Genomic DNA, 27,143 nt, shown 5'->3' with positions numbered 1-27,143 from the left:
CTTGATGTGGACTCAGATTGAATTTTGGTGATATTATGGTAATTAGAATGCACAGTATTTTGGCCGCTTGAAGTGCCGAAACTATGACGTAGAATTAGAAAGTGATAGTGCGAAAGACCAATGCAATTCAATCGGCTTTGAATAAGAAGAGAATAAGCTTTTCAGTCCTTGTAGGGCAAAGCAAAAGATGGCCCGGTAAGATCCCTGCCGTCCGACTTGTCCATCTGCGGCTTTGAAATCTCCCGTCGAATGATGTTAACCAGATCTTCTTGTTCCGCCATGGTCGTGACAGTACCACGCCTTGGCCGCACAGCCCCCTCCTCGTTATCGGTGTCGGATGTCCCACTTTCCTGTCCATCCTGAAGAGTCTGTTGTCGTACCAATGAAGCCGCTTGTTGGTCGGACAAAGCCGCCGCAACTCGGTCTTCAAGTGCCTTCTCGTCAGTTTCCTTTTTGAGAGCGGCATAGTGTGATCGACGATAAACACCAACGGAGCTAAGCACAACGCCGAGAATCTCAAAAATAAACATGACCGGCAAGGCGTAATCTAGTTGAGGGTTACAGCCTCCCGACCAGATATCAATCAGCACTTGGAAGACGCTGTGCGCAGGCAATGCAAAGCCTACTTTGTAGAAACCCGGAGAAAGCTCGAAAGGGAGCAAGATTGATGTGACATTCGTTATAATCCAGGTGATCAACGCCATTGGAACGTAGGGTGGTGGGAGCCAAATGGTGAACACGTCCAGGACAAGGAAGTTCAGATGCGCGAAGAGCCACAGTGCCATCCATGTCAGCACAAATTGGCTCCCGTTGACATGCCAGCCGTGTCGGAAGGCCCAAATCGCGCCCGCAGTGCAAAGTGATCCGACGAACGTGTAAATCATCGAAATGATCAGACGTACAATGGCGATTCGATGGGGGGTCACCGACGTATACAGGTTGAACTGAGCGTATAGACCGTTCACGGTACCCAGGTAGAAGAATTCTTGAATCAAAATCAAAATGATGACCAGAGTGTTGTAGATCAGGCGAGACCCTTGTGATGTGGGTTGAATATTGGTCGAGGCCAATGTCCATGGGTTGGTGAAGGCTGCAAGTGCGGCTGGATCGGATGTGTTCAGAGTCTTGAGATCCTGCTCTCCGTTCGTTTTCGAATACGCGACCCGTGCAGCTTCTGATAGAGACTTCAGATTTGTTTCGAGAGCAGAGTCAACCACTGTTGGGTACCGTGCTTCGTTCCAGACCATCGTAATGACATTGGCGTTGTCATATGATGAAGCAGCTGATCCACCAGCAAATGCAGCAGTAAGGGCATCAGAGGCATTGGACGTAATGTAGAGACCTCCCCAGAATTTGATGTCGCATACGGCACCTTCGATCTCACCTATCTGCGGGTACAGAGAAGCCGGGCGCTCAATCAGGGTTGGAAATCCGGCACCCTCGAGCTCCTGATACGCGTCGCGAACTGCATCGCCGATCGCACCGCCATCGTAGTCGACAAATAGAACATTAATGTTGTGGATATGGGTTGATTGTTGGAAAAGAGATCCAAAGATGTAACAGAAAAGACCTAGGAAGAGAATCTGAAGAAGGAAAAGATTGACGGTCGCGGCCTTGAGCACAGCCAATCGACGTGGCCGAACAGACGGGTGATGAATGCTAGGCCGCTGCTCGCGCGCCTTAGGGTAGAACTGCATTCCCGATGATCGAGCCTGTATAGTTCGCAGTGGATCTTTAGATTCCCCCAAGGTACCTGAGGACATGAAAGCTTTATATGAAATCTTTTGTGGAGGCCCGCCGAAGCTCAGCATCAAAGGCCGAAGGCCGGAGAAATCTCGTAATGCGGTCTCGGTGAGTCGGAATGTCCTCCACCCGTGAACAAACTAATTTAAGCTCGTGCGATGGACCCTCTCAAGCATAAGGAATCGGGTTTTCCCTTGGTTCCTGAGGGGCGAGGGCCATTCATATCACTTCAAAGAGGCTGATATGTCAGATCTGAGGTCAGAAAGGGAAAATGGTGATCTGAAGCATTAAGCCGCATGGGGCAAGTCATCTCTGAGTAATAAACTCCCGCTAGTCAGCTTGAGCCGTGTCAACCGTGGTTGCTAAGCAGCTGATCGCTCTCTTCAGATCTATATCAGTGCCGTGATCCCGTTGGCTCAATCTCATGTTAATCACGGCGTTTGAATTGGTAAGAGATTTGTGTTTGTTCCGGTAGGATATTCCCGGTCAAATCCCTTGCTGGATGGCATATGCACTTTTTCCGGTTGGTAGTTAGTGCTGATTGGCTTCTGCGCTAGCAGAGATGATTGAATTGTCCCGCGTATATGGGCGGTTAACGCTGGAGTCGAGACGTGTTCACGAAGAAATGAGCCAGTCGTTTAGAAATACCAGAACTAGAATCCAATCTATTCCCTGGCCTCAACTGGAAAATGATCATGGTAATGTATGTGTTGGTAGCGTGTCATTGACTTATGCTTGTGCGCTTCTGCTCGATTTTTTCTTTTGGTCAAGGAACCAGTGGTCGACCCAACGAAACCTTCTGACGATTTTATTCAACAAGAAGATTGCATTCAACAAGTCTTAGAAATCGTCGCGTATGTTGAGTAATCATCGGTGTTGAATAATCAAAAATTGCCCCTTTCGGCGCTAGCTTCTATTTGCCCCAATCATCCTCAGTTACCATGTCTCCGATATACTGTTGATTAATCTTCAACTCTCCAGATACGTAGGTGAGCAGGCAGTCCCCTTGGAATTTCTGTCATTAGATGCATGTCCCGAGATAATATTTTGATGAGATGATCGCGACCTCGGTCTTACACCACAATGTGATTTATCAGCCCTGGTAAGAGTAATGTCGCGATATATACACTTCTCACTTCCATCCTCACGATACAATTTCTTTTCGTTCGCTTTCAAGTCATCATACAACTATCGCCTGTGTTTGTGTACCGAATCGGTGGAACACGCATATCTTCAACATGGCCCAGCTTGAAACCGACCAAACTGTGGACGTGCGCGACAAGGTCGAGGATGACTCGTTTTCGTCCGACGATAAGCTAGAAGCTGGACTGAATACCTCTAGAGGAAACAATGATGTCTGGAACTGGGATGAGGATCCTAGCAATCCCTATAATTGGCCATCCCGATTGAAAGTTCAGCAAGTCCTTATGATTGCTTCGGCGGCATTTACAACGTATCCTGACCTATCTCTGCAATGGAATCCTGGCATTTAGACTGACATGGTATCCAGGTCTCTCGGTGTATCGATCCTTTCCGCAGCTCACTCGGAATTCATGATTGAATTTGGAGTCAGCAGCACAGTGGCTATCCTACCCTTGTCCCTCTATGTATTTGCCCTGGGTCTCGGCCCTATCGTCGGAGGGCCGCTGTCCGAGACTATTGGAAGATATCCAGTGTATCTTGGCACCATAGTTCTTGGGACTTTATTTACAATGGGTGCTGGCTTCAGTCCTACGTTTGCTGGGCTCTGTGTGCTGCGATTTCTGGCGGGTTTCTGCTACGCTCCCACGTTGGCGATCGCTGCCGGAACTATCAACGAAACGTTTAAGCCAGTGAAACGCGCCATTCCCTCGACCATCTTTATCTTGTCTCCTTTTTTGGGCCCTGGATTAGGGTAAGTTTTCTTTTCACACAGCCCAGGAGCTCTCGTTTGACTAAATTATGTGAAGGCCCGTGATTGGTAGTTTTGTGGTGAACAGGAAAGGCTGGCGTTGGACTCAGTGGACAATGGTCTTCTTCGCCATCTTCACTCTTCTGACAATTAGTGTCTCTAGAGAGACATTCCATCCTATACTGAAACGTCGACGCTCCAAGGAATTAGGACTCGGTATCCCTCCATCCCCGCCTCTTTCTTCCAAAATCAAGCTTTTCGCAACCATCGCCCTTGTCCGTCCACTTCATATGCTAACAACCGAGCCCATTGTCGCTTTTATCTGCCTCTACGTTGCGTGTGAATTTGCAACACTCTTCTCGTTCTTTGCCGCCATCCCTCTGATCTTCCAAGGTGTCTACGGATTCGGCATCGAGGACTCAGGTCTCGTGTTTCTCGCTATCGTTGTCGGATGTCTACTAGGAAGTGTCACTGTGCTCCTTTGCAACGTCTTTCTCTATTTGCCTCAAGTTTCAAAGCACAAGGGCCAACAGGTTCCGCCCGAGCATCGTCTTTATCCCGCTCTCATTGGCAGTCTTGGTCTCCCGGTTGGTCTTTTCTGGTTTGCATGGACGGCCAGGGCAGATATCTCCTGGGCGAGTCCTGTGGTCGCAATCATGCTCTTCGCGTGGGGCAACCTTTGTGTTTTTATTAGTACGACTCAGTATCTAGTTGATACATACCATGGTCTCACTATAGCAAGTGCTATGAGTGCGAACAGTCTGGCTCGATATGGACTGGCGGCAGCATTCCCTTTGTTTACGATCCAAAGTGAGTCTTCATATTCAATTACTGTGCTATTTACTTTTTGCTAATCATGTTTTAGTGTTTACAAAGCTTGGAACGGGCTGGGCTGCAAGTTTGTTGGCCTTTATTGCGGTTGCTCTTTTGCCTGTTCCTTGGGTATTCTTCAAGACCGGCAAGAAGCTGCGAGCTTTGAGTAAATACGAGACCGCGGAAGCCTAATAGCTCTACGTTGAATAATTAGATGTTTTATAGACTTGTCTTCATTTCGTTAATCCGGTTGCGCTATCTTAAATTGGACATACAGTATGTGCTATTCCTGTGTGAATTGAGCCGTCCACGAATTGGCTGGAAACCAGACTAAACATGCTGCTAAATCATGTAATAGGACTATGTAGAGGTACCCCTGAACCATTTAGACGGTAATCCACGTCATTGGTCCAAGCAAGTCTGAGGAATACTCTTTCCCAACATACAGTTCTCAGTCTGTCATGAATCCACTTCAAGTTTTAATGGCCGATTTTCGGCGAATCTCAAAGACAAATAAAAGTTATAAGTGTTTCCAAAATTGGTTGGGGAAAGATGCATATGACTCAAGGTATCTCAACGTTGTACATGAATAATCAAAAAAGGCCATCCAGGGGCTATAAAAAGGGAGGGTCAACCATTAAACACAGCTACAATTTGTACTTCAGGTTCAAAATCAAAATACATTGCTTTCATCATGGCCGATCCTAAGATCACATTCTATTTTGACATTGGCAGTCCCTTCAGCTGCATTGCATTTCATGTCTTGAGGGCAAGTTCAACCCTCAATTCGAAGTTTGTGGGTATAACTAACATATACCTCTAGAACTCTCCTGTCTTTTCGACCTGTGAAGTTGAGTTTGTTCCCATTCTGTTCAGAGATTTGATGCAAGCCTGCAAAAATACACCTCCTATTGCGGTGAAAAGTATGCTCTACTCCATTCCCTTGAATTATCTTCGACAGAGCTCACACCTTGGAACACGCTGACCAGAATAGACAAGTTTGAATGGATAAATCGTGAAAGAATCTATTGGGCTCGTCGCTTCAATGTACCTATGTCTGAAGCTATCCCGAAGGGCTTTCCTGCTCCTACTGTCGAGGCCCAGCTTGTTCTAGGCGCCATCACTACCCATGCACCAGAAAAGCTGGTATCTGTCACGGACAAAATCTATCGTGGATTTTGGGAGAATGGAGACTCAAATGTCCTAAACTTTACTGGTCTCATTCCTATTCTAGAGGAAGCTCTTGGGACAGATAGTGCAAGCAATATTGTGGAACTGGTAGGTGGTGCCTACATCGTATTGTTGAAATACTGACATTTATCCGTCAACAGTCCAAGACCGCCGATATGAAATCTACCTTGGAGGAGAACACTCAGAAGGCATTTGTTTCGGGTGCTTTTGGCTTGCCATGGTTCGACTGCACAAATTCCCAAGGCAACCAAGAGGGATTCTGGGGGATCGATCATCTGGGTCGTCTGGTGGACTTTTTGGAACTCGATGCTAGTTTGGACCAGGCTTTCCGGGTCTTACTTTGAGATTCTTTACCATTTTCATCGTGTGTCGTCCAACGTATAGGACAGGTTATTCAAAATACGTGCTTAAGCACGTGATTTTCCATATAATCACCCTTTATTAATTGCTTTCAAATTGAAGAGTGTACTTTATGCAGTTTTCTTCAGATGAGAACCAATTTCTAGGTCTTCACAGTGTAATCCACTTTTACAAAACTCCATGCTTGCTTTCCTCCATACCACGTCTCCATGGTCTTGGCTTGCAACAAATAATTAGCATCCCATTTCATATCAACAATGACAAAGTCTGCCAATTTTCCCACTGCTAAATTTCCTGTCCTGTCTTCTGCAAAAACACTTCGAGCTGCACCTCCTGTTGCTGCAATCATAGACTCGCACAAATTGAGTTTGAAGTGCTCATTTACAGTCTGAGAATATTCTTCATCTCTGGCAGAGCGTCGTGTTGTTGCAACATAAAGGTTCTGCATTGGCATCCACGGTGAAGTTGGACTATCACTACCAATTGCCATCAGAGCACCAGCATCGGCAAACTCTCGGTATGCGAATGCACGCTGGCAACGATCTTTCCCCAGCAAACGAGGCCATTCCGTCAGGATTGAAGGATCGGCATGAACCGGTTGGATCGAAGCCGTTAATCCCAACTCACCCAGTCGTTTTGCATCTTCTGGAGATGCAAGCTCGAGGTGCTCAATTCGGTGCCGTCTCCCTGGTGTCGCATGCTTTTCAATTGCATCGATGGCCATCTTGATAGCCGCATCGCCAATTGCATGCAGAGCAATCTGTAGGCCGGCAGAATCGGCTTCTTTTACAACCTGATCCAAGTTCTCTGGCTCCCAAATCGGTGGAGGCGAGTCTGCTGGGGCGTAAGGTTGTGACAGAAAGGCTGTGCAAGCATCAATGATCCCATCGCAGATGACCTTCACACCCACAATACGGAGATCGGGACTTGTTGCGGTGTTGTATTGCTGGAAAAGCTCACGAGCCCGTTCAATTTGCCGAGAGATATCCTCTGGACTCGAAGTGGGCTTGATGAGCCAATATGCTGAGACTCTCAGAGCGAATTCAGGATCCATAGCGCGCAGGGTGACGAGAGAGTCCCACGCTTCTTCATCCATGGCCATCTCTACCACACCGGTATAGCCAGCCGCATTGTATTCTCGAACTGCTGACCGAATAGCCTGCATTCGATCCTCCTTTGAGCTTGACACGGCTTGGAATGGCCAGATAACGGACATCATGGCACCTTCATCAAGAACACCAGAAGGATTCCCTTCGGCGTCTCGGTGAATTTTGCCACCAGCAGGATCTGGCATATCTGCAGCTCCTAGCTCTGTCAGAGCGGCAGTGTTACACCAGCATGAGTGTTGAGAACTTGCATCAATGAAAATCGGTCGAGGATCGATATCATCAAGCATGGCCGCTGTTACACCGTTGGGAGTCATTGAATGCATCCAGTTTTTGCATTGAATACTGGGCTTCTCTGGGTTCATGACTGCATACTCTTTGATTGTTGATTTGATATCTTCCACGGACTTGCAAAATTTCAAGTCAAGTTTGCGAAGCGATTGCCCAAGAAGGAGGAGGTGCATGTGGCCGTCTATGAAACCAGGAAGAATGACCCGCTGTGCAAGGTCTCGCCGGTCAAGATCTGAACAGTTTCCGGAAGAAACCACATCTGTGTATGACCCGATGGCTATGATCTTGTCATCCTCAATCAACATGCTATCCGCAAAAGAGACGTCTTCATCCTGACCACCGCCGGTATCCATCAGAATACGGCCATTGAAGAAAAGTGTCCGAGTTGACATAGCGATATACAATATGTGAAATACAATCAAACAAGAGACCCCAGGCATCGAATCAATAGATATGTTTGTGATCAGCTGACCCGGATAGGAAATACTCCACTTCCCCACCTCGTCTCGACTTTCCCTCCGCGAATCTCAACCTTCTTCGTCTTCAACATCGTCAACATCGGTGATGAACGGTCTTACAAGTCTATCTCTCAGTGGAGAGCCTCGTTTGTTGAATAATTTAGTCATTTGTAGATGGCAATCCACGATGACCCCAGGATTTCTTCCCCGCTAAAGGCACTGGCCCCGGCCCGGTGTTCTACGTGTATGTAATATTTACAAGAGAATCCCAGGTTTATCAATCATTTTGAAAGAATTGTTTTCATCCTCTTGGGTTCTATCTTTTGTCAATCTGAAATCAGCTAGACGCCAGCTTCAGCTATGTCACACGCTATAACTTCTTCATCTGCGGTTGACGACTTTCCCAAAGAGAAACAGAACGACTTAAGTGACCTCGAGAGATCCGAGGGCGAAGTCATCAATCAGGCAGGTCGCAAGCATGAGCATGCTCTAGAGCATGCCCTGGCTGTCGAAGGAAATGAACGTTTTCATCGACTTGGTTGGAAACGTCTCACAATTATCCTGATCGTCCAATCTATTGCCCTTGGCAGTCTGAGTCTCCCTTCAGCCTTTGCAACACTTGGTATGGTCGCAGGTGTAACTCTGTGCCTTGGATTGGGCTGTATTGCCATTTATGGGAGTTATATGATCGGTCTAGCAAAGCTGAAATACCCGCATGCTGCTCATTACGTTCATTTTGGACGCCTTTTGCTAGGTGGATTCGGTGAAAAGCTTTTTTCAGTAGCTTTTGTAGCTTTGATGATATTGACAGTTGGATCTCATTGCCTGACAGGGAAACTTGCTCTGGCTACGATCTCTGATAGCAGTGCGTGCGCTCTAATATTCAGTGTCGTTTCCGCTGTGATCTTGTTTGCATTGGCGATTCCGCCCTCATTTGCCGAACTTTCAATTTTGGGTTTTATTGATTTCGCTTCTATCATCGTGGCTATCGGTGTCAGCGTCATCGCGACGGGTATTCAAAGCACATCATCTCTATCAACCTGGTCTGCGTGGCCTAAGAATGACTTGACTCTGAGTGAGGCCTTCGTTGCTATCTCGAATATTGCCTTTGCCTACTCTTTCGCCGCCGCTCAGCCGTCATTTATGGACGAAATGCACACTCCAGCAGATTTCACAAAAGCCATCGGTACCCTGGGCGTCACCCAAATGAGCATCTATACTCTAACTGGCGCACTCATTTACGCATTTGTGGGACAAGATGTTGAGTCTCCAGCCTTACTTTCCGCAGGCCCTCTTGTTGCAAAGATTGCATTTGGAGTAGCTTTACCTGTGATATTCATCTCGGGCTCAATTAATACTACTGTTGCTTGTCGCTATATCCATGGAAAACTCTATGTGAAATCTGTGGTTCGCTATGTCAACACCATGAAAGGCTGGGTCACATGGCTGTCAGTCGTTGTTTTGATCACTACTCTGGCTTGGGTCATAGCAGAAGCTATTCCTTTTTTCTCCGAGCTGCTCTCTATTTGCGGTGCCTTGCTTGTCTCCGGCTTTTCATTCTACCTTCCTCCAACCCTTTGGTTCTTCTTATTGAGAGAAGGAAGCTGCTTTGATAAACACAACATCCGGTACGCAGTCTGCAACCTGATTGTTTTTCTTGTTGGAATCTGTATACTCGGATGTGGTCTTTATGCAAGCATCACAGAAGTGGTAAGCTCTCGTTGCACCTTGTTTCAGTATGTTATTCTGACGCTGTATCCTTGCAGATTGTCAAATTTAACATAGGCTCCATTAATCGGCCTTTCTCGTGCGGCGTCAGCGAGTGATTCGGGGGCTGCTGCCATGAATGTAGAAACAAGAATGTAACTGAACTAAGCCAATCAACTTTCACAGATCACCATAGCTCGGTCATACATATATGGAATTGCGGTCTCAGCGTTTAAATTCATCCAGAATTGTCATTTGAATCAACTTGGCAAAATCTAGAGCATATGTCTGCCCACGAGTTTTCGGACTGGCGATGAGACTATTACAGTATTTGTATTACGAAAGATACAAACCTGGCCTCACAGAATTCAATACAATACAGTAACCCCCCTGATACCACTGTAGCCTATTTAGACAAACTCGTCCATTTTAGGAAACAGCGTCTGAACACCCGTTGGGCGGGTTTCTTCTCTTCCATCATTCTTCCATGCTCAATCCTCAATTCATCTCACATTTCTTGCAATGCGTTCTGAAACCCTTGGGTGCTGGACATGTCGAGTTCGGCATCTGAAATGCGATTTGCATACACCTGCATGCAAAGAATGCACCGACCGACATGTTCACTGTCACGGCTATGGGCCCAAGCCAACATGGATGAATGGTGGTTCGGAGGAGCAAAAGGAACGACAAAATATCAAAGCTGCAATAAAAGAGAACTTTCGCCGAGTAAAGAAATTGCAAGGTCGAGCTCGCCGAAGAGCTAGGGAGCAGTCCCCGGCATTATCGGAAACAGCGACCAACAGAGAAGCGCCACAGGCAATGATCACACCGCCTCAACCTTCTTATTCGCCGTGTTTGTCTGGTGCGGCAGATACATTTGAGTCTAGCATTGAGCCAGAACTCAATGACACCAGTCAAAATACGCATCAAGGGCATGATGAGGCCCCGCAATCCTGGACTGACCCCCGCAATCAATATTCCGAGCCTGGAGATGCTCTCGATTCTCGAGAGGCATGTCTGTTGATGCATTATCTTGATCAAGTTTTCCCATGGCAATTTCCGTATCACTGCTCCAGATCTCGTTTAGGAAATCGGGGCTGGCTTTTTCTCTTGTTGATCAAACGAGGACCTCTTTATCACGCCGTTCTCAGCTTATCTTCACTTCACCAGGCTGCGATACTCGGAACTGAGGAAGAGTTTCAGCAGCAGCAAAAGGCATTTGAACACCACTCCAGAGCCCTGCGAGAACTTTGTGATATAATGAGCGAAAAGGGCGACCAGTTGCTGGATGATCATCCTCAATTAGCGGAATTCTTGGCATGCAGCTTCATGTTGATCAGCTTCGAGGTAGATATCAGAAACTTCCCTTGGAGTGACCATCGCTGATCTATTTGTCCAGGTCTTCCGAGGTGCCGAGCATGATTGGCTACTGCATCTCGACGCCACTGCTTCCCTCATGGGTCTCTTATCACCAGAAGCTTTATTCAATTCAGACTCGTCTGTCTGTGATACTAGCCCGAATCAGTTTTCTGGGCAGTTTAAATCTCCCACAAGTGGAATGGTGGAAGGACTGCAATTTCTCACGGTGGCAGTAATTTGGTCCGATATCTTCGCTTGTGTTGCGACTGGTCGGGCCCCACGACTTCCATATCAACAGTGGCTCCGAATCCAAGGTCTCAATACTGCAGATCTCATGGGCTGCGAGAACTGGGTAATGCTTGTCATAGGCGATCTCGCTCAATTTAGCATCTGGAAGGAGAAACAGGAAGAAGACGGTAAACTGAGTATCCGAGAACTCGCAAGTCGTGGTAAAGAGATTGAGAGGCGCTTAGAAGGTGGCATTCAAGATCTTGATTTGGCACGATGCGTAGGTCTTTGATTCTTGATGACCTGGTTCTGGGTGTGCGAAGCTGACTTTCATCTACTGTAGGCACACCCGAATGCGGAATCTTCTACAAATTGGGTTTCGCGTCTTTTTTCTTACGCTGCCCTTGTTCTACTACACACCATAGTATCAGGTCCACTACCAGCACTGCCAGAGATACAAAGTGCTGTTTCTCGAGCAATTATCACTCTTCAGAATAGACCACAGGGCTACTCTCTTACAGGGTCGGTATGGGCATTGTGTGTCATAGGCTGTATGGCGCAGCTACATAATCGTCCGCTATTTGAGATGCTCATGACGGATTTAGTACAAAAATCTGGAAGAATTGGTAACAGTGCTACAGTTTGGAAGATCATCAAGAGATGCTGGGAAATGCAGGAAACTCAAAGAGCTGACTGCCGTATCACTATGTCAGAGATGGGTATACAGGCAATTTTGATATAGCAAGAGGTTGACATACAATTGTTTCACGCTTGAACTAAAATACTGAGCTCTCACATCGATAATTCTTCAAAGGAAACACTACACGATTACTTTCCAGTCTTTTTCGTTCAATTTCTTCTCAGACATATATTTCAGATCTATTCATGACTATCAAGAATAGCTTGCTTCATAGCTGACAGCAGGAATTCATTGATTCATCTTGTAGTTGCAAGGCAAAGAAATAAGAAATGATGGGAAACTCGAGCCGAGATAGCCACAAAGAGAAAGTCGAACCGTGATTTCGGATACGACCAATCAGAAGGCAACTGGGGGGAATACCGAAGTATAGAGTGATCGTTGAGCAAGATCACAAAAACGATAAATATCAAGGTGAACCGTGGGGTTCTAGGGTGGAAGCTTGCGAGAATCGGTCTGAATATCACTTTTCTTGATCCATTTTCTTGCATACCGTCTTACTATAGGACCTTTTTCGATGTTGACGGCAGTAAGAATAAAACAAAGCTCGCTCACGAAATGGAGCCTCCTCAACACATAACGTTTCTTACACACAAACTTCTTTCAACTACACCGCACAGCAGTTGATAACTAGGCACAGGGTGGCCCCGGGTTAGCGGAATGTGAAGACGTTGGATCGTATTGCATCCCAAGTTGTGAGAAGTTCAAATAAAGCTACAACACTTTCACGGATATCTGACATGCAATCTGGAAATTTTAATCACATCTCGGTTAGCTAATCTGATAAATCCCTTTTGTGCTGGCCCGCTAATGGGGTTTGGCTTTTCGGATGGTGTTAGTATCGCGATTAAACCGCGACAACCATCGATTCACGCTCCGCAGGTCAACCAAATTGTGCTCATTACAGACACTTGGTGGTCATTAATTAGACTCTTTCGGGAGAGTCTTTGAGCGTGGTGATGATTCCAACTTGGTCAACAGTTTCTGTGGTAAGAAGCCTCAGAGCCGACGTTCACGTCATGGAACTTGTACATAACCCACAATTTGTTTCAGATTTGATTCCAACCAGTGTTTCTGGCCTTGAATCCTCATAAAAGTGGCGACAGCTAAGATACAGCAGGAAAGTCCTGCCCGGTAGAGGTCATCAAGTACGCTTAGTGGCCTACAATTGGCAACTGTCCAACCTGACTTCCTATTTCACACCCTTGCCTTAGCGACTCAATATAAAGTCAAATGACGCCGTTTCCCCGCATTTTCACAATATAATATCCCGCTCTTGTCTCTGTCATGCGGGCCGCCGATCTATAAACTAGTAGATGCAGGGCTCCCGGTGACATCATAGCCTCAGCCTCGAGGGGCAAGTCTTCACCGACTGGTCGGGCCTGACCTCCATCAGTCACTATGTGGGGGGGAATGGTCAGACTTGGTGCTCACTTTCTTGTCACATTTTAGACTTTAATGATACTCACGGAGTCCCCTTGACTCGGTGTACCTGAGTCATCTCCTCTTATCACGGAAGGTAATTTTCTTTCAATATCTAGTGCTGTAAGGGATAGTTGGTTTCATAGAATCAAACTGTGATTTCATTCAGTTCCTTTGTCCTGGAATTTGTGCGTTCTTTGTTGGTTCTACAGTGCGGGTTGCATCCGTGGTTCTACGAAGCATAAACGACTCGAAAACAAAACCCCAACTATTGAGTCCAATCTCGGCAGAGTCGATCACTTTAATAAGTAATTTGTGACCTCGGCCATGTGTGCTGATCAGTGCCAACGCATCCCGTAAGCCACCGAAGGCCATGCCCCCTTCTCGACTAACGCCAAGCGAGGACCCCTGGCCTGGGGGCCATTTCGCCGACTGACTTCGAAATGGCGGCGGTCTGGGTCAAGGAGGTGAGTTTTCTGATATCCATACGTCTTGGCTGCATGTTTCTCTAAGGCACTGGAAGCCCGAGTCGGTTTGATGTATGTCTTGTGCGGTGGTGTGAGGGGTCTTTCGCCCTTGCATCGGGAGCTCTTTGCTTTTTTTCCTCTCTCTTACTTTTCTGATCTAGCAGCAATAGTTAAGTCCTCATATTCGAGGCACATGTGGACTTTCCAAGCTTCGGTCTGGATCGACATCCCGTCAGCCACCCAATCGACTCTTAGCCCGACCGATCTTAGCGATTGGATCGATCATCACTCCGAGTAGATTAACTCTCAAATGGATCTTCCCTAATAATTGTCGGTTTATTTGTTTAGCTGTTTATCTGTTAGGGCTTCTCACAGCCGGGCTCAGCCCGATTGCCCTCACATGTGGACCTATTACATTTTGCGAACGAGCGCAGCCTCGCCTCAAATGCATCTCGGAATAATCCCGCATCTCACTAAAACTGCTGTCACCGATGAGAAATGGATGTGGTCAACGTGGTCGTGCGTCACCATCATCCAGTCATCTTCCTTGTCTTATGATGCCCAGTTCCTTTGGAAACGAAACAAATTCGAGAATCAAAGAGATCACAATAAGATCCCGAGGTCAAGACCCACCTCTTCTTTGTCCAGCGCATGCAGCCCTGATTCCTGATTCTGCCCTGGCCTGTATGCTTTAGGTTTCGACTATTCTCCCTCTCTCTCGCATGCAGCCATCCTATCCCCCCCCTCATGAATAGATCAGCATAATGCACCAGCACGAGCTCATCCATGACTGGATAGGTCAAATTAGTCTTCGCCAAGTCCCGGTGCCACCTGACGGATCTCCATATCAGGCGTGCGGCTGTTTCCTCTTTCTCTACCTAGATCCCTCTTTGAGCCAAGCAGACCCCGATGCTGTAATCTGACATCGGGCGTCTCTTGGTACCCTAAGTTCCATGCGAGCCATGTCTCGCTAACAGTAGCGGTAAATGTCGACATATAAGAAGCTCTTCCCTTCCCTCCCCGATGATATGCTCCGATCTTCAGGATCTGCGTCTCTCTTATTCCTCTCTTCCTTCCCCTAATTGAGTAGATCACCATGCTATCCTCCTTCTTCACTTCCCCTTCCACTTGGGTGATAACCCTATCCCTGCTCCCCGCCGTGCTCAGCTCGCCTATCATCTCAAAGCGAGCAAAGGGTGCCTGGCTCGGTCTGAACACCAACTTTCCAGACCCGAGCTTCATGAAAGCTGCCGATAACAAATGGTACGCTTTCGGCACGAATGGCAACGGCAAGCGCATCCAGGTCGCAAGGTCAGACGACTTTAACACATGGACCTTGCTGGACGTGGAAGCCCTCCCAACTCTCTCAACCTGGGAAACTGACCGGGACCACTGGGCTCCAGATGTAGTCCTCCGAGTGAGTCTCTCTCAGTCTCCGAGAATATGTCAAATACAAAGTGAAACACATAGCTGATCAACCCTAGGATGACGGAAAGTATGTCATGTACTACTCAGGCGAAGCTAAATCAAACATTGGCCATCACTGCGTCGGCACAGCCGTATCAGACAAGCCAGCAGGACCATATATTCCAAGCAACACGCCCCTCTCCTGCCGACTGGATCGAGGCGGCTCAATCGACCCAGCCGGATTCAAAGACAAAGATGGTAGCCGATACGTCGTGTTCAAGGTCGACGGCAATAGCGTCGGACACGGCGGCGACTGCAACAACGGCGTTGAGCCATTGGTCGGCACGCCGATCTTGCTGCAGAAGGTTGCTGCTGACGGCGTTACTCCTATCGGAGATGCGGTGCAGATTCTGGATCGGTCTACGGCTGATAATGATGGGCCGCTTGTTGAGGCGCCGAATCTGATTCTGCATGGCGATACTTATTTCTTGTTTTATTCTACACATTGCTTTACGGATCCCAAGTATGATGTCCGCTGGGCTACGGCTAGTAGCATCACTGGTCCTTATACTAAGACGAACGTGCCTTTGATTAATGCTCAGAGCTCTGGGCTTCTTTCGCCTGGTGGTGGAAATGTTTGTGGTTGTGGTGATAGGATGTTGTTCCATGGGTTCTGTACTGAGGCGAGAACTGATCGGTGTATGTATGTGGCTGATGTTTCTCTCACTGGGAAGACGGCAGCTATTGCTTGAGGTTTCTACCTCGTTCCTTCATGATTTATGCCTTTCGCACTTTGCATTGTGAGATTATATATTTTCTGTCGCTTCTGATGATATACCCAACCAAATATTATGCTTTTCTTTCATTGAGAAGAGGGATAGATTCAGGTAGTAAAATCGTATTATTCATTCATTTGGGGTATTAATCTTTTGATCTAAGCAACTAGGAAAGCTTGTCCTTTTCCTCTCTCGCATGCTTCTTCTCCAAGGCATTTCGCACCCATTCCGGGGCACTCTGGATAGCCGTCTCGGGTATTTCCTTGTGATTCAGGAGATAACCCTGGATTTCAGCAGCAGTCAATTCACCACTGGGAACAATTGCAGCAAATTCATCTGCAAGGCGAGAAATGCGGGATTGAATGGATTGAAGAGCATCTTGCAATACATCGTTCTCGACTCCATGCTGAGAGTCTTCGGATTTCCTCCGCTCCTCATCAACACACCTGGCTGAAGACTTGGCAGAGCCATTGCTAGCCGTTCGTGGTCTCTTCACCCGCCGAATATCGTTCTTCGTTGTGTTATAGATAGAGATAAACATCTCCTTGATATCCGCTTCGCTGGTATAACCAAAGTTGATAGTCATATCAACACGGCCAGGTCGGAGAAGAGCAGGATCCAGCTTGTCGGCATGATTCGTGGTCATAACGAGAATGCGGCCCTCGCTGGCAGCAACGCCATCAATGACGTTCAGAAGACCAGAGAGTGTGACACCGCCCTTGGCAGGTATCTCAGGGACAGCAGTCGCATCCACTTCGCCATCTCCGTCGCCTGAGATGATCTCGTCTATGATGGGCTCCGGGGTCGAAATGATAGTTTTTCCTCGAGTGCTGGTGATACCCGCAGCATCAATATCTTCAAGGAGCACGATGCATCGCCGCGGCAGGGCTGCAAATAGAGACGCGAGACCATCTTCGTCCAGGGCTGTAGAATTCAAATTAAGCAAGTAAAGCTTCAATCCTAACAAGCCGGCAGCAGCAAAACACAGACTTGTCTTTCCGGTTCCAGGGGGACCGTGGAAGAGGTATCCACGTCGATACGGGATGCCACGATTAGAGTACCAGCGACGGGTCCGAGGGTGCAGATATTCCTTGATGTCATCGATAAATGACTGTTTCTGTTCCTGGTCGAGGATGACGGTTGAGAGAGGACGCGGAAGTCGGGCCATGCCACGATACCAATCGTATGCAGATGTAGCACATGGTCGCTGACCGCGATAAATGACAGTGAGGTTCCCATCGCGCTCAACGTAGGCCTGTTGCGCCTCCGCCAGCAATGTCTTCAGGATGGTTGGGTCCCGACCGAGACATGACAGATACAGTCGCTCATTGTTCAAGACCCAGCGTGCGCTCCCTTGTTGATGCAGTCGCTCTAGCATGATTGGCCGGTTTCGGTACCAGAAGTAGTGGGAACCCTGGGCTGGGGTGAATCGGAGGGCTTTGTACTTGTCGCGGCTGAGCACCTTTGCCCAGCAGTCATCGAAGGAAGCAGGTTTGCCATTATCTCCTGGCGTGTCCCAATCTTCGTCTTCATCTCCAGCATCTGAGTCTTCGTCGTCGCTCCAGTATCCGTTGCTTTTGATGCCCGCCACAAATCGGTTTGTTTGTTTCATGTGAGATTGGCGTGAGATCCAGTACATCAAGTAATTGAAGATCTCGTCATCGAGGCGGATCTCGGCTCTGGATATGAAGTAATGGCTGAAATGGACTGAGACTTGACTGTAGATGTATCGAATGCTTGCGCCGAAGACAGCCATTGCCACCACTAGTTGGATGTAGGCGTTGATGTCGATATTGAGATATGACATCAAAATGCGTGATATAAAGCCATAACCAGGAACTAGCACCTCCAGCATCGCTGTCTCGGTTGAAGACAGCGGTCCCGTCACCGTGGGGTGTGTTTGATTGGAATCCATGATCGCTTCACTAGAGCCGAAATTGGGAAGAGATATGGTTCAGAAGAGAATAGGGACGCGAGGACAGAGACAAAGAGCCCTGGATGGATGTTTTCCACCAGACAATTCAAGCATCTTTTATACGATGGCAACCCCGAAGAGCCTCACAGGGTCTGGGCACCATCAACGCTCGGACACCCGATTGGGAGAGCGTCGTTGGCGATCTCGGGGATGGAGAGCTGCACCAGAGCTGCACTTAGGAGGCTAGCTTGGCCTCGCCGAATTGATTGGCTGTGAGTGGGTTTTTTGCTGCTTCTGCCTGGCCTTGAGTCATCGTGTCTTATGCCTTGGGGGCGCAGTATGCGTAGCTGTGCACGGTGACACAGAATGACAACGTTGGGCCAGAATGGATTCCAATTCTAGTTGGGAGGTGAGACACTTGCGAAAGAAAGTGCTGTAAGAAAGAAAAACAAATCGCATGGTTCTGTAATTGTGTACTGAACGATGAGAAAAAGCAAAGGCAAAAAAGAAACTCTCCCTCGGGGAATCGAACCCCGGTCTCCCGCGCTTATCGGTATTAATGACAAGCGGAAATCATCACCACTAGACCAAGGAAGATTGAATGACCGAGTTACTGCTCGACCACTTGGCTGGTTGATGGAGATTTGGGCTATCTTTGGCATTATGACCGAACGATGACTTGGTAAATAATCCACTTTATCGAATCCCATAGATATCTCACCACCACAACTACTAACCGTATCATAGTGCATTAACACTACACAGTGCTATTTATTACTCCATGGATTCTGCTCCTACTAGGATATTGCGTAGTCGATATTTATGGAATCATACTTCCTCTCATCGTCCAACAAGCTATACGAATATCCAGATATATATTCACTGAACAAGAAATTGTTTTTTCGCGAGATAACTTACCCAAGCCACCTGACACCATTCACGGCCATACTAAAGAGGCGGAGGTTTCTGCAACTGGGCAAATAAAAAGGTCACAGTTCTACATACATAGGAGGCACCTATCGCACGAGTGTCCCAGAGGAGCCAAGACAGAAACAAGGGAGAAAGGACATGTGAGATCATTGATCTAGGTCTAAACATTATATACATAAATATGGGTATCTTCAAAATACAGTAAGTTCCAGATGGAGGAAAGGTATGTGGGACCAACATATCAACCCTGAGACTCAGGGTGATTGCCCTTGATAGCATCCGCAACACCACCAGCCCAGTGTTTGAAATCATCCAGTTTACCCCAAACTGAGTTCCACCAGGTCGATTCTTTTTCATTATCACTGCCATTGTCACCTTCATGGTCACTGACACTGTCATTATCGTTGTTGGCAGCAGGGGAGGACTCAGATGGAGTGGTAACGTTTGGTGCTGGCGCTGGCGCCGAGGTTGAGGGTTCAGCCGTCGCAGAAGTCTGAGTTGGAGCCGGTGGATCGGGAGGTGTATCCAGAATGGGAGTATCTTCATCGGAATGGAGCCCGATGGGCTTCAATGGAAGGCGGAGAGTGCCATTGTTAGGTAGGGGATCCACACCCAGTGAGTCGCAAAGAATATTGTACACCTCAGTGTTTTCTGAAAGATTTCATTAGTCCAGGTATCAAAAAATGAGGAACTCGATACTTACGGAATACTTCAACACGGCTATTAGGTTGGTGCGGGAACGCCGGCCCACGCGCGATGAAAATGGCACGCATCAATGGATGTTCATGATCGTAACCATGGATACCTCTGGGGTAATAATCCTCCCCAGACTTCAAAGCTGCCTTGACATCCAATTCTGACCGGTCAACAATGGCCCAGCCTGTCTTGGGGATGACCCACAAAGGTGCAATGCGGTCGTTGTTGGAGAAGTGATAGCGCTCCGGCATCGTTTCCTTGGTGTACCATTCGAATGCATGCCCCCAATCTGGGGCAACCTTCTCCAACTGCGCTTGCAGCACTGGCAGATCTTCTGGCCGCTTCGGGCGAATGCCAATAGATGGCCACCCATCGCGATGTTCAATCAAGTTGTAGTCAATGAGGTCGTCTAGTTGAATGACTCTCTCTGTGGATGTCGTAGCCATACCATGGTCCGATAAAACAACAACGTTGACTATATCTGTCAGATTTCGCTGGGCAAGACCTGCCATGATATTGGCAACCATGCTGTCCGCTTGAGTAATTGTCGACCGAATTTCAGTGCTGTTGGGTCCAAATTTGTGCCCATGGCTGTCAACATTAGGAACATAGGCTGCAATAAATTGTGGCCGCTCAGGTTCCACCTGCGACTCATCCTCGAGACCTGGAAGGTCTAAAAATTCTAATACTCGGTTGACCTTACGGGATAGAGATTCTGTCCCATTGTACTTATCAACGATGGTCGGCTCCCGATCTGGGATATGTGCTTCAGATCCAGGCCACATGTGAATGGCAGTCTTCACACGGTGCTTTTCCGCTGTAACCCACAGTGGTTCAGCATTCCACCACTTGGGCTGCATGCTGATAGATGAATGGGTGGAGATAAACTCCTCCTTGTACTCCGGATCCCAGAATGTATTTCCCACAATTCCGTGACTCTCGGGGTAGAGTCCAGTCATGAGCGTGAAATGGTTGGGGAACGTGACACTCGGGAAGCTGGGGGTCATATATTGCGGAGATACGCCATTTGCGACGAGGGAGTTAAGCGCAGGGGTCAGGCCACGGTCGAGGAAGTCGGCTCGAAAACCGTCAAGCGAGATAACGATCGTGGTCGGCGCGAAGAGTGCTGTGCCGTTCGAGAGTATAGGTATAGGGTGAATACGAGAAGCTCGGAAGCCACTCGAGGCTTTGTATGCCCCAAGGACGAGAATGAGGAAAAGGATAATAATGAGGGTTCCGATGAACAAGAACTTCTTCCATGACGGCCGTGGAGGCTAGGTAGTAGAGCCATTAGCCCGAGAATCGTCGAGGTTCACAGTAGGCACTTACAGGGTCATATGTGTACTCGTCCTTTCCATCCAGGTCTACAGATGACCTGCTCAATAGAGAGGCATTGTCATCACCTATTCCTTCTTCCATCTCGTACATCAGTTCACCATCCTCGCTGACTCGTTCCCGGCGCGAGTTCCTCCGCGGTCGGCGCTCCTTGTTCTTTTTGCCAATTCTGACACTGGCACTATGCGGGCTGAACATCCTCCGCAGCCCCTGTCCAGCACCTCGCCTAGTCAAGAGATTCTCCATCTCCTCTTCCTCTTCTAGGACCGCACGGTCGTGCTCCGCGATCTCCAAGGTACTGCGGTTTTGATGAAGGAGGGCATCGTCGTCGGAGTCGGAGTCCTGCTCGGAGGGCGACCGCAATGATGAGGCATCATTGTCGTAATTTGACGGGTGGAGAAGTGAAGGACTTAGATCTGGACGTCGCATGGCTCCTTGGAAGAAAGTCGCGGGAGTTGGAGAAGTTCAAGGGAGATCGACGGGATAACCGCCAAGACACGATAAGCCCATTTTTGGACTTGACCAACCTCCGACTCTGTTCACTCACAGCACCTTGGAGGTCTATACTCGCTACTTACTGCCTATGCTCTGCAGTACAAGGTCTATCTAATCCTCATAATGTCCCAAACAGACCCAAACCAACACAAACAGACGCGGTTCCATCGCTTTTACCGCGAGCATTTGGATCCTCCGCGCGCAAACACTAAAAATGTCACCCAACAGCAAATGACAATACGTACCTCTACACCTGTCCACGGCTCTGCTGAAGACATTAAACCATCATAGAAACCCGAGAACGAAGACCGGTCTTGCCAAGAGGTGTCATCTTCCCCAAGCGGCATTCTGCAGACAGTTCGTGGCAGCCACATTCCTCACGCATATGTCAGGAATATTGTTGATCGTGCGTCAGGGAGCAACGCAACTGACATTCCTCGATACAAGCCCTCAGGGTTACAGAATAGAGAGAGAGGGAGAGAGAGACTTGAGCATTGGCTTTTTACATGATCTGTGTTGATGCACACTGACATCTGCCGGATGCAGTATCCGCTCGGAGGGTAATTGGCCAAACCATCAGCCCTAGAGGGAGGTAGCCAGGAGCCATGTGTTATGCAATTGTGTCTAACTGAAGTTTCTGAGATGCGCGCTACTGATGACTGGGACCATATTGATTCTCTTTCCGTGGTAATTTGGAACTAGCACTTTGCGCCAGTTAGAGTATGTTTGATGTGATTCCACTCGTCTTATATCCAAGGCAGTGAGCCCGAAGACCAAGACCCAGTTCCAACGTGGAACATCTCAGCCTCTTTGGAAGTTCCACAGAAGCTTGTCTCTGGCGATTCAGCGCCTCGAGAGCCTTGGAGATACTATCCACCCATTGTCTGAAGGTACCCTGCATAGCTTTGGTCAACGTGTCTGCGTCTAATGTGCCTGAAAACAGCCCGCGGACAAAGAGGTTCCACATACATGCATTGTGACAGCCCGACGTTGATCCATCTGGAATGCCTCATTGGCGCGGTTGCTTGATCCTGGCTATCCGCATGCAATGGCCAACTTCCTATTTGGGAATATCATATCACGTGACCGACCCCGGAGCTCTCTCGTTCGCCTGCGAGGTCATGACATGTCGGCGCCGGACTAAAGCCGATCATTGCGCCAGGGTTGCACGATTGACCTCGACCCGAACATCCATTCAATGTGACATTTCCGCATGCGGAAGTCCAGACATGCAAATCTTGTTCCTCTAGGGCCAGGGCAGGAACAGTAGACAGGTCCTACATGCTGCAAAAAATTCTCTTCTCGTCATCATTAACTTTAATTGATCTATAGACCGCATTTGGACAGCCCACGATGTCTATAAGAATCCCCTCCTCATCGTCCCTGGCCTGGTCCCTTCCCCTTCCCATCGCATCAGCATAATTACCCTAGGTAAGCTTTGCCCTGAAACTTCAGTCTGAACGCTGATCAGATCATACTAACCTGCCTTTCAGCTCCTTCATTCGTTCAGTCAGGAAGCAACTTTTCTTGATTCAATCGCTTTTCTTTCACCAAAAAAACCCAACAAAATGCACTTCACTGCCCCCTCCGTGGCCGTCCTGGCCCTCGCTGCCGGTGCCTTTGCCGGTGTTGCCCAGAAGGAGCACGAGCCCCCAGTTCACAACAAGAGTGTCATCAAGCACGAGGCTACCGGTTCTGCCACCGGTGCTGCCCACTCCACTGGTGCTGCCCACTCCACTGGTGCCGCCCACTCCACTGGTGCCGCCAAGGGCACTGGCATCCAGACCGGCACCCACCCCGTCGTGACTGGCACCCCCAACAACGGCACCCACGGCGGTAACAACGGTACCGTCGTCGTTACCTCGACTGCCCCCTGCTTCACCTGCAAGAGTGGTAGCTCCACTATCCCCGTCAACGTTCCCAGCCGTACCCCCAGCGCTAGCGCTAGCGCTGGTGCCGGTGGTTCTGGCTCCGGCTCTGGCTCCAGCTCTGGCGGCGGTGTTGGTGGCAGCTCTGGCTCCGGCTCCGGCTCTAGCTCTGGCTCCGGCTCTAGCTCTGGCTCCGGCTCTAGCTCTGGCTCCGGCTCTAGCTCTGGCTCTGGCTCCGGCTCTGGCTCCGGCTCCGGCTCTGGATCCAGCTCTGGCGGCGGTGTTGGTGGCAGCTCTGGCTCTGGCTCTGGCTCCGGCTCTGGCTCCGGCTCTGGCAACACTCCTGCCTCCCCCAGCTCCACTGGCTTCACCCCCTCCAACCCCGGTTCTAAGGTCTCCGTTCCCCAGATCGGTGCCGCCGGTGCTGCCATGGCCTACGGTCTTATGCTCCTTGCATAAATGCCTCGCCTCTAATATTCGGAGTTTAGTTCTGCTGAGCACCGATTCTCTCTGACATCTCCGTCTGATCAAATGGCTGCTGTCCATGTTCGGATTGAATAACAGAGAGATTCCGGACTCTTCAGACAGGCGTTGGAGGAAATGACTGCTTAGATTATGCTGTTATTCTATCTTTGATTTTTTGGGGTTCTTTTCTTTTTTCAATACTCATCTAATCTAATGTTAATCTCAAAAAATATCTGGATCAAAATCTTCATTCGAAAGAATCTGAGTTATGCCAATCACTATGGCCAAATAGACATAATTTACCCCATACATCACACGTTCATGGTTATGAAAAGTCAGTATGAAAATAACCTCCAGTAACTGGAAATCACCCAAGGAAAGACAACGAGGAACATAAAACTACATAAAACCAAAAGAGTAGAACATCAAGGCACTGTCAGTCCCCCTGCAAACCTCCTCTCGCAATCTCTGCTATATCCCCTCTCCAAGTAGACTGTAGTGCTCATAGACTCTCACGACGAACTCTAAATCTAGGACTCAGTGGCGAAAATGTAACCACAAATCTTGTCAGGGTCATACTCTATCTATTCATAGATCTTTTTGATCACGTCTCAAGTGCCTGAGTGGTGTCACCGTTTGCCGTGAGCCGTTTAACAGCGTATTGGGCTTAGAGTTGGGGCTTGGATCGATCGTAAATTAGGGTTTGGGGGAAGCTCCATTTTGACGCTTTCGGTGCGTGGGGGTTCTTGATTTACCCCCACTTGCCGATACAAAGTATCATTATGGGGGCGAAAATCTCGATATCTAAAGTAGTCCTTGTCCGAACACTCTACTCCGTACAGACTCTCCATTGCCGAGTCCACCTCCCCCACTGCCAAGAAAGTGTGCGTAATTGCCGGATATTAAGGATCAGCGGCGTCTATCGTCCGAAAGAAATGTGCTTTCTTCTCTGTTGTAGCTTACCCTGGATTGAACCCCGAATATTCTACCGCAACTAATCTGATTCTGTGTCTCTTCTCCCAATGGAGAGTACTCCAGGTCAGAAGCTAAGGCCTAAGAGAATTCGGATCTATGCGCTGAGGATTCATTATCCGCCCCTAACTTCAATCTATGGAGCTTGCCCGCTAGTTTTTAGTCCCTGTTTCAGGATTTATGGAAGATACAAAAGACATAGAAGATAGCCAGATAATCCGATATTCAAATAGTCTTTTGCAGAGTGTGTATCATCTTCATCACTTGGTAATGAAGGTCTTCTATTTTGCCTTTGCCCTGGCGGGGAGTACATTCGCACTTCCGCGGTGTACCAGCTGGTTGGAAGACGGGTTCCAGCATCCAGGCATTTATCATGACTGTCGATCTCTTGACCGTATCCAGGCCAATTACCACAGCAACAGCTCTGCATACTTGGATGCACTGAGCAGCGCCCAGTCTCGCCTACCAGCTCTCCAAGATGATGCAACCTGGACGATGTCAGGACCATTTGAGAGCGTGAATTGGGCTGGTGGCGACGGCCACAATATCCCCCTTCAAACAGATGGCAAGTCCGCATACGCTCTGACAATTGGCTGGTACGCCACTGGCAATAGTCTGTGGTTGTCACGAGCAAAGGAAATCGTGCTAGCATGGGGTTTGACATTGAAGGATTTGAACGAGCAGATTCAAGGTGGAGAAGGTCTTGCATATATGACCGCCGCAGCAGAAATTCTCCGCGCTTCTGCTAGGGACTCAGGTTGGACCGTGGAGAACACGACAACATGGTTGAATATCATCGAAACCGTCACAGCTCCCTGGAACGTGTCATACGGCATTGCTCGAAATGACTTCTTTATGAATCAAGGGTTTTACGAGAACGGGGGTGCAATGAACCTGGCTGTATTCAGTAACAATCGCACCCTATATGACGAAATGGTTCGCCATGCTACGATCGGAGAAAACCCTGATCCTACTATTGATTATGCCATTCCGATTCAGGTAAGGATTGCTACATCGGAATATAGCTATGTGAATCTTTGGCTTACAAATTGTGTTCTTGTGTTAAATATCCGGAGATTCTGACTACTACGGACAAGTGACAGAGATGGGCCGCGATTAGGGCCATCCGATGGGCACTCTTCGTGGTCTTGCATTCATGGGCACCACGGCCCATATACAAGGCGGCGCCGACTTCTATAATCAGAACTCATCCCGACTTTTGGCTGGATATGAGTACTGGGCTCGATACAATGACATGGTCCCTTGGGAACCCAAGGTCATCCGTCCAGGAAGCGGTGAAGTTTATGACAAACTAGTCAACATATCTCGGGGAAAAAACTATTCCAAGTATACGCAGCCTCTGGAGGCTATTGGTACTGCATTCCATGAGTATTATCGAAGAGGTCGCGCGCCCGATATGCCTTACTATTCCAGCTATATGAAGTGGCAGGGCATTAGTTGGGACACCTTCGAATGGGGCGATGATAACAGTGTTGGCTTCCTTGGTCAGTTGTGATTGCTCTACAGTGCTGCACTCATGTTGAGATCATTCAATGGCTCAAGTTGCGTTGTGCAAAGCCTGTAAATCTGATTTCCGAGCTCGCAAGTAAAATGCATGCATAAGAGGCCTCTGAGATGATACGGAATCTTTTTCCATAGGAATTTGCCTGTCCAGCTGCTATATGCTTGAGGAGAAACAGTTATTTGAAGGGAAATAGTTACAAAATTGAAAATCACCGAGATGTACACAGCCAGGGAAGATCAAACTATAAATTTGCTATGAGACTGCCAAGTTATGAATAGCGCAACACGCGTTAGCTAGCTATTGAGACTAAATACAAACATGAAAATAACACATAAGATTGGATTTAGGCATAGTTTTACTCAAAGCCTTTCAAATACGACTTGATCGCAAAGATTATCGAACCAGTATATTTCTGCGGGCAAACACTGCTTTTTGTAGGCCAGAGCACAAATACCTTGCCTGTCTTCTTTGCTTGCCAGGCAATGCCAGCCTTTCTTCATTCAAAGCCCAACCATCGCATTACGACGGTTGGTAGGGAACTGCTAGCTTAGCATGCACATTGAATCTAAAGATGTCTGTAATATAATCTAGTTTTTGGTAAGAGTACACCCCGAGAATTCTACCGGCGTGCCTTTAAAAAGGAATGTACTTCTTACTCTGAATCTTATTCCGTCATACGGGAAAAATTCCGGATGCATGCCCGGTAGGGCCATCAAGATGGATCGGTAAAGCCTACATTCGTTTTGCTTATGATTTAGACCCTAACCCCGTTGGGAATTCTGATAAAGGTGCCGAGAAAATTCCTTATTGGTCATGTTATACCGTCTCGAACCCACAAAACATGGTGCTCAATGTTGAAAGTCACGATGTATAAAGGGGAAATGGTGACGACCAAAATACTTACAATTATGATAATATACAGGCGGCTCCTCTCTATGTAAACCATTCCCCCTAAAATTGTGCGTTAGCAAGATCAAACTCGGTTCACCATTCTCATTTGAGCCTTTACTGTTATTCGATGTTCTG

The 27,143-nt window shown here is 48.1% G+C and overlaps 10 protein-coding genes across 10 annotated transcripts; 6 read left to right on the top strand and 4 right to left on the bottom strand.

Annotated features, from left to right (window-relative positions):
- Positions 1–161: 161 nt before the first annotated feature.
- On the bottom strand, positions 162–1,697 carry N7511_003698 (SNG1 family protein; the record flags this gene model as incomplete). Its single annotated transcript, XM_057126123.1, has 1 exon — positions 162–1,697. One exon carries the CDS (start codon positions 1,695–1,697, stop codon positions 162–164), a length of 1,536 nt encoding a protein of 511 aa, XP_056985013.1.
- A 1,284-nt stretch (positions 1,698–2,981) lies between these two features.
- On the top strand, positions 2,982–4,639 carry N7511_003697 (MFS transporter; the record flags this gene model as incomplete). Its single annotated transcript, XM_057126122.1, has 4 exons — positions 2,982–3,196; positions 3,254–3,637; positions 3,693–4,444; positions 4,500–4,639. 4 exons carry the CDS (start codon positions 2,982–2,984, stop codon positions 4,637–4,639), a joined length of 1,491 nt encoding a protein of 496 aa, XP_056985012.1.
- Positions 4,640–5,141: 502 nt separating this feature from the next.
- Positions 5,142–5,982, top strand: N7511_003696 (putative 2-hydroxychromene-2-carboxylate isomerase; the record flags this gene model as incomplete). The annotated part of the gene is made up of 4 exons (XM_057126121.1): positions 5,142–5,216; positions 5,271–5,370; positions 5,442–5,725; positions 5,779–5,982. 4 exons carry the CDS (start codon positions 5,142–5,144, stop codon positions 5,980–5,982), a joined length of 663 nt encoding a protein of 220 aa, XP_056985011.1.
- A 158-nt stretch (positions 5,983–6,140) lies between these two features.
- On the bottom strand, positions 6,141–7,787 carry N7511_003695 (amidohydrolase; the record flags this gene model as incomplete). Its single annotated transcript, XM_057126120.1, has 1 exon — positions 6,141–7,787. One exon carries the CDS (start codon positions 7,785–7,787, stop codon positions 6,141–6,143), a length of 1,647 nt encoding a protein of 548 aa, XP_056985010.1.
- Positions 7,788–8,213: 426 nt separating this feature from the next.
- N7511_003694 (uncharacterized protein) lies at positions 8,214–9,638 on the top strand (the record flags this gene model as incomplete). The annotated part of the gene is made up of 1 exon (XM_057126119.1): positions 8,214–9,638. One exon carries the CDS (start codon positions 8,214–8,216, stop codon positions 9,636–9,638), a length of 1,425 nt encoding a protein of 474 aa, XP_056985009.1.
- Positions 9,639–14,829: 5,191 nt separating this feature from the next.
- N7511_003693 (glycoside hydrolase family 43 protein) lies at positions 14,830–15,892 on the top strand (the record flags this gene model as incomplete). Its single annotated transcript, XM_057126118.1, has 2 exons — positions 14,830–15,150; positions 15,218–15,892. 2 exons carry the CDS (start codon positions 14,830–14,832, stop codon positions 15,890–15,892), a joined length of 996 nt encoding a protein of 331 aa, XP_056985008.1.
- A 190-nt stretch (positions 15,893–16,082) lies between these two features.
- Positions 16,083–17,831, bottom strand: N7511_003692 (BCS1 and AAA domain-containing protein; the record flags this gene model as incomplete). The annotated part of the gene is made up of 1 exon (XM_057126117.1): positions 16,083–17,831. One exon carries the CDS (start codon positions 17,829–17,831, stop codon positions 16,083–16,085), a length of 1,749 nt encoding a protein of 582 aa, XP_056985007.1.
- Positions 17,832–19,002: 1,171 nt separating this feature from the next.
- On the bottom strand, positions 19,003–21,221 carry N7511_003691 (nucleotide pyrophosphatase/phosphodiesterase family protein; the record flags this gene model as incomplete). The annotated part of the gene is made up of 3 exons (XM_057126116.1): positions 19,003–19,412; positions 19,465–20,731; positions 20,787–21,221. 3 exons carry the CDS (start codon positions 21,219–21,221, stop codon positions 19,003–19,005), a joined length of 2,112 nt encoding a protein of 703 aa, XP_056985006.1.
- Positions 21,222–22,855: 1,634 nt separating this feature from the next.
- On the top strand, positions 22,856–23,614 carry N7511_003690 (uncharacterized protein; the record flags this gene model as incomplete). Its single annotated transcript, XM_057126115.1, has 1 exon — positions 22,856–23,614. The coding sequence occupies one exon, from the start codon at positions 22,856–22,858 to the stop codon at positions 23,612–23,614; it is 759 nt and encodes a 252-aa protein (XP_056985005.1).
- A 1,248-nt stretch (positions 23,615–24,862) lies between these two features.
- On the top strand, positions 24,863–26,108 carry N7511_003689 (uncharacterized protein; the record flags this gene model as incomplete). The annotated part of the gene is made up of 2 exons (XM_057126114.1): positions 24,863–25,591; positions 25,713–26,108. The coding sequence occupies 2 exons, from the start codon at positions 24,863–24,865 to the stop codon at positions 26,106–26,108; spliced, it is 1,125 nt and encodes a 374-aa protein (XP_056985004.1).
- Positions 26,109–27,143: the final 1,035 nt, after the last annotated feature.

Source organism: Penicillium nucicola, assembly GCF_028828085.1.
Source record: "Penicillium nucicola strain IBT 29836 chromosome Unknown utg000003l, whole genome shotgun sequence".
NCBI lineage: Eukaryota > Fungi > Ascomycota > Eurotiomycetes > Eurotiales > Aspergillaceae > Penicillium > Penicillium nucicola.
The sequence above is the reverse complement of the archived record's forward strand: the minus strand, read 5'-3'. Positions and strand labels throughout refer to the sequence as shown.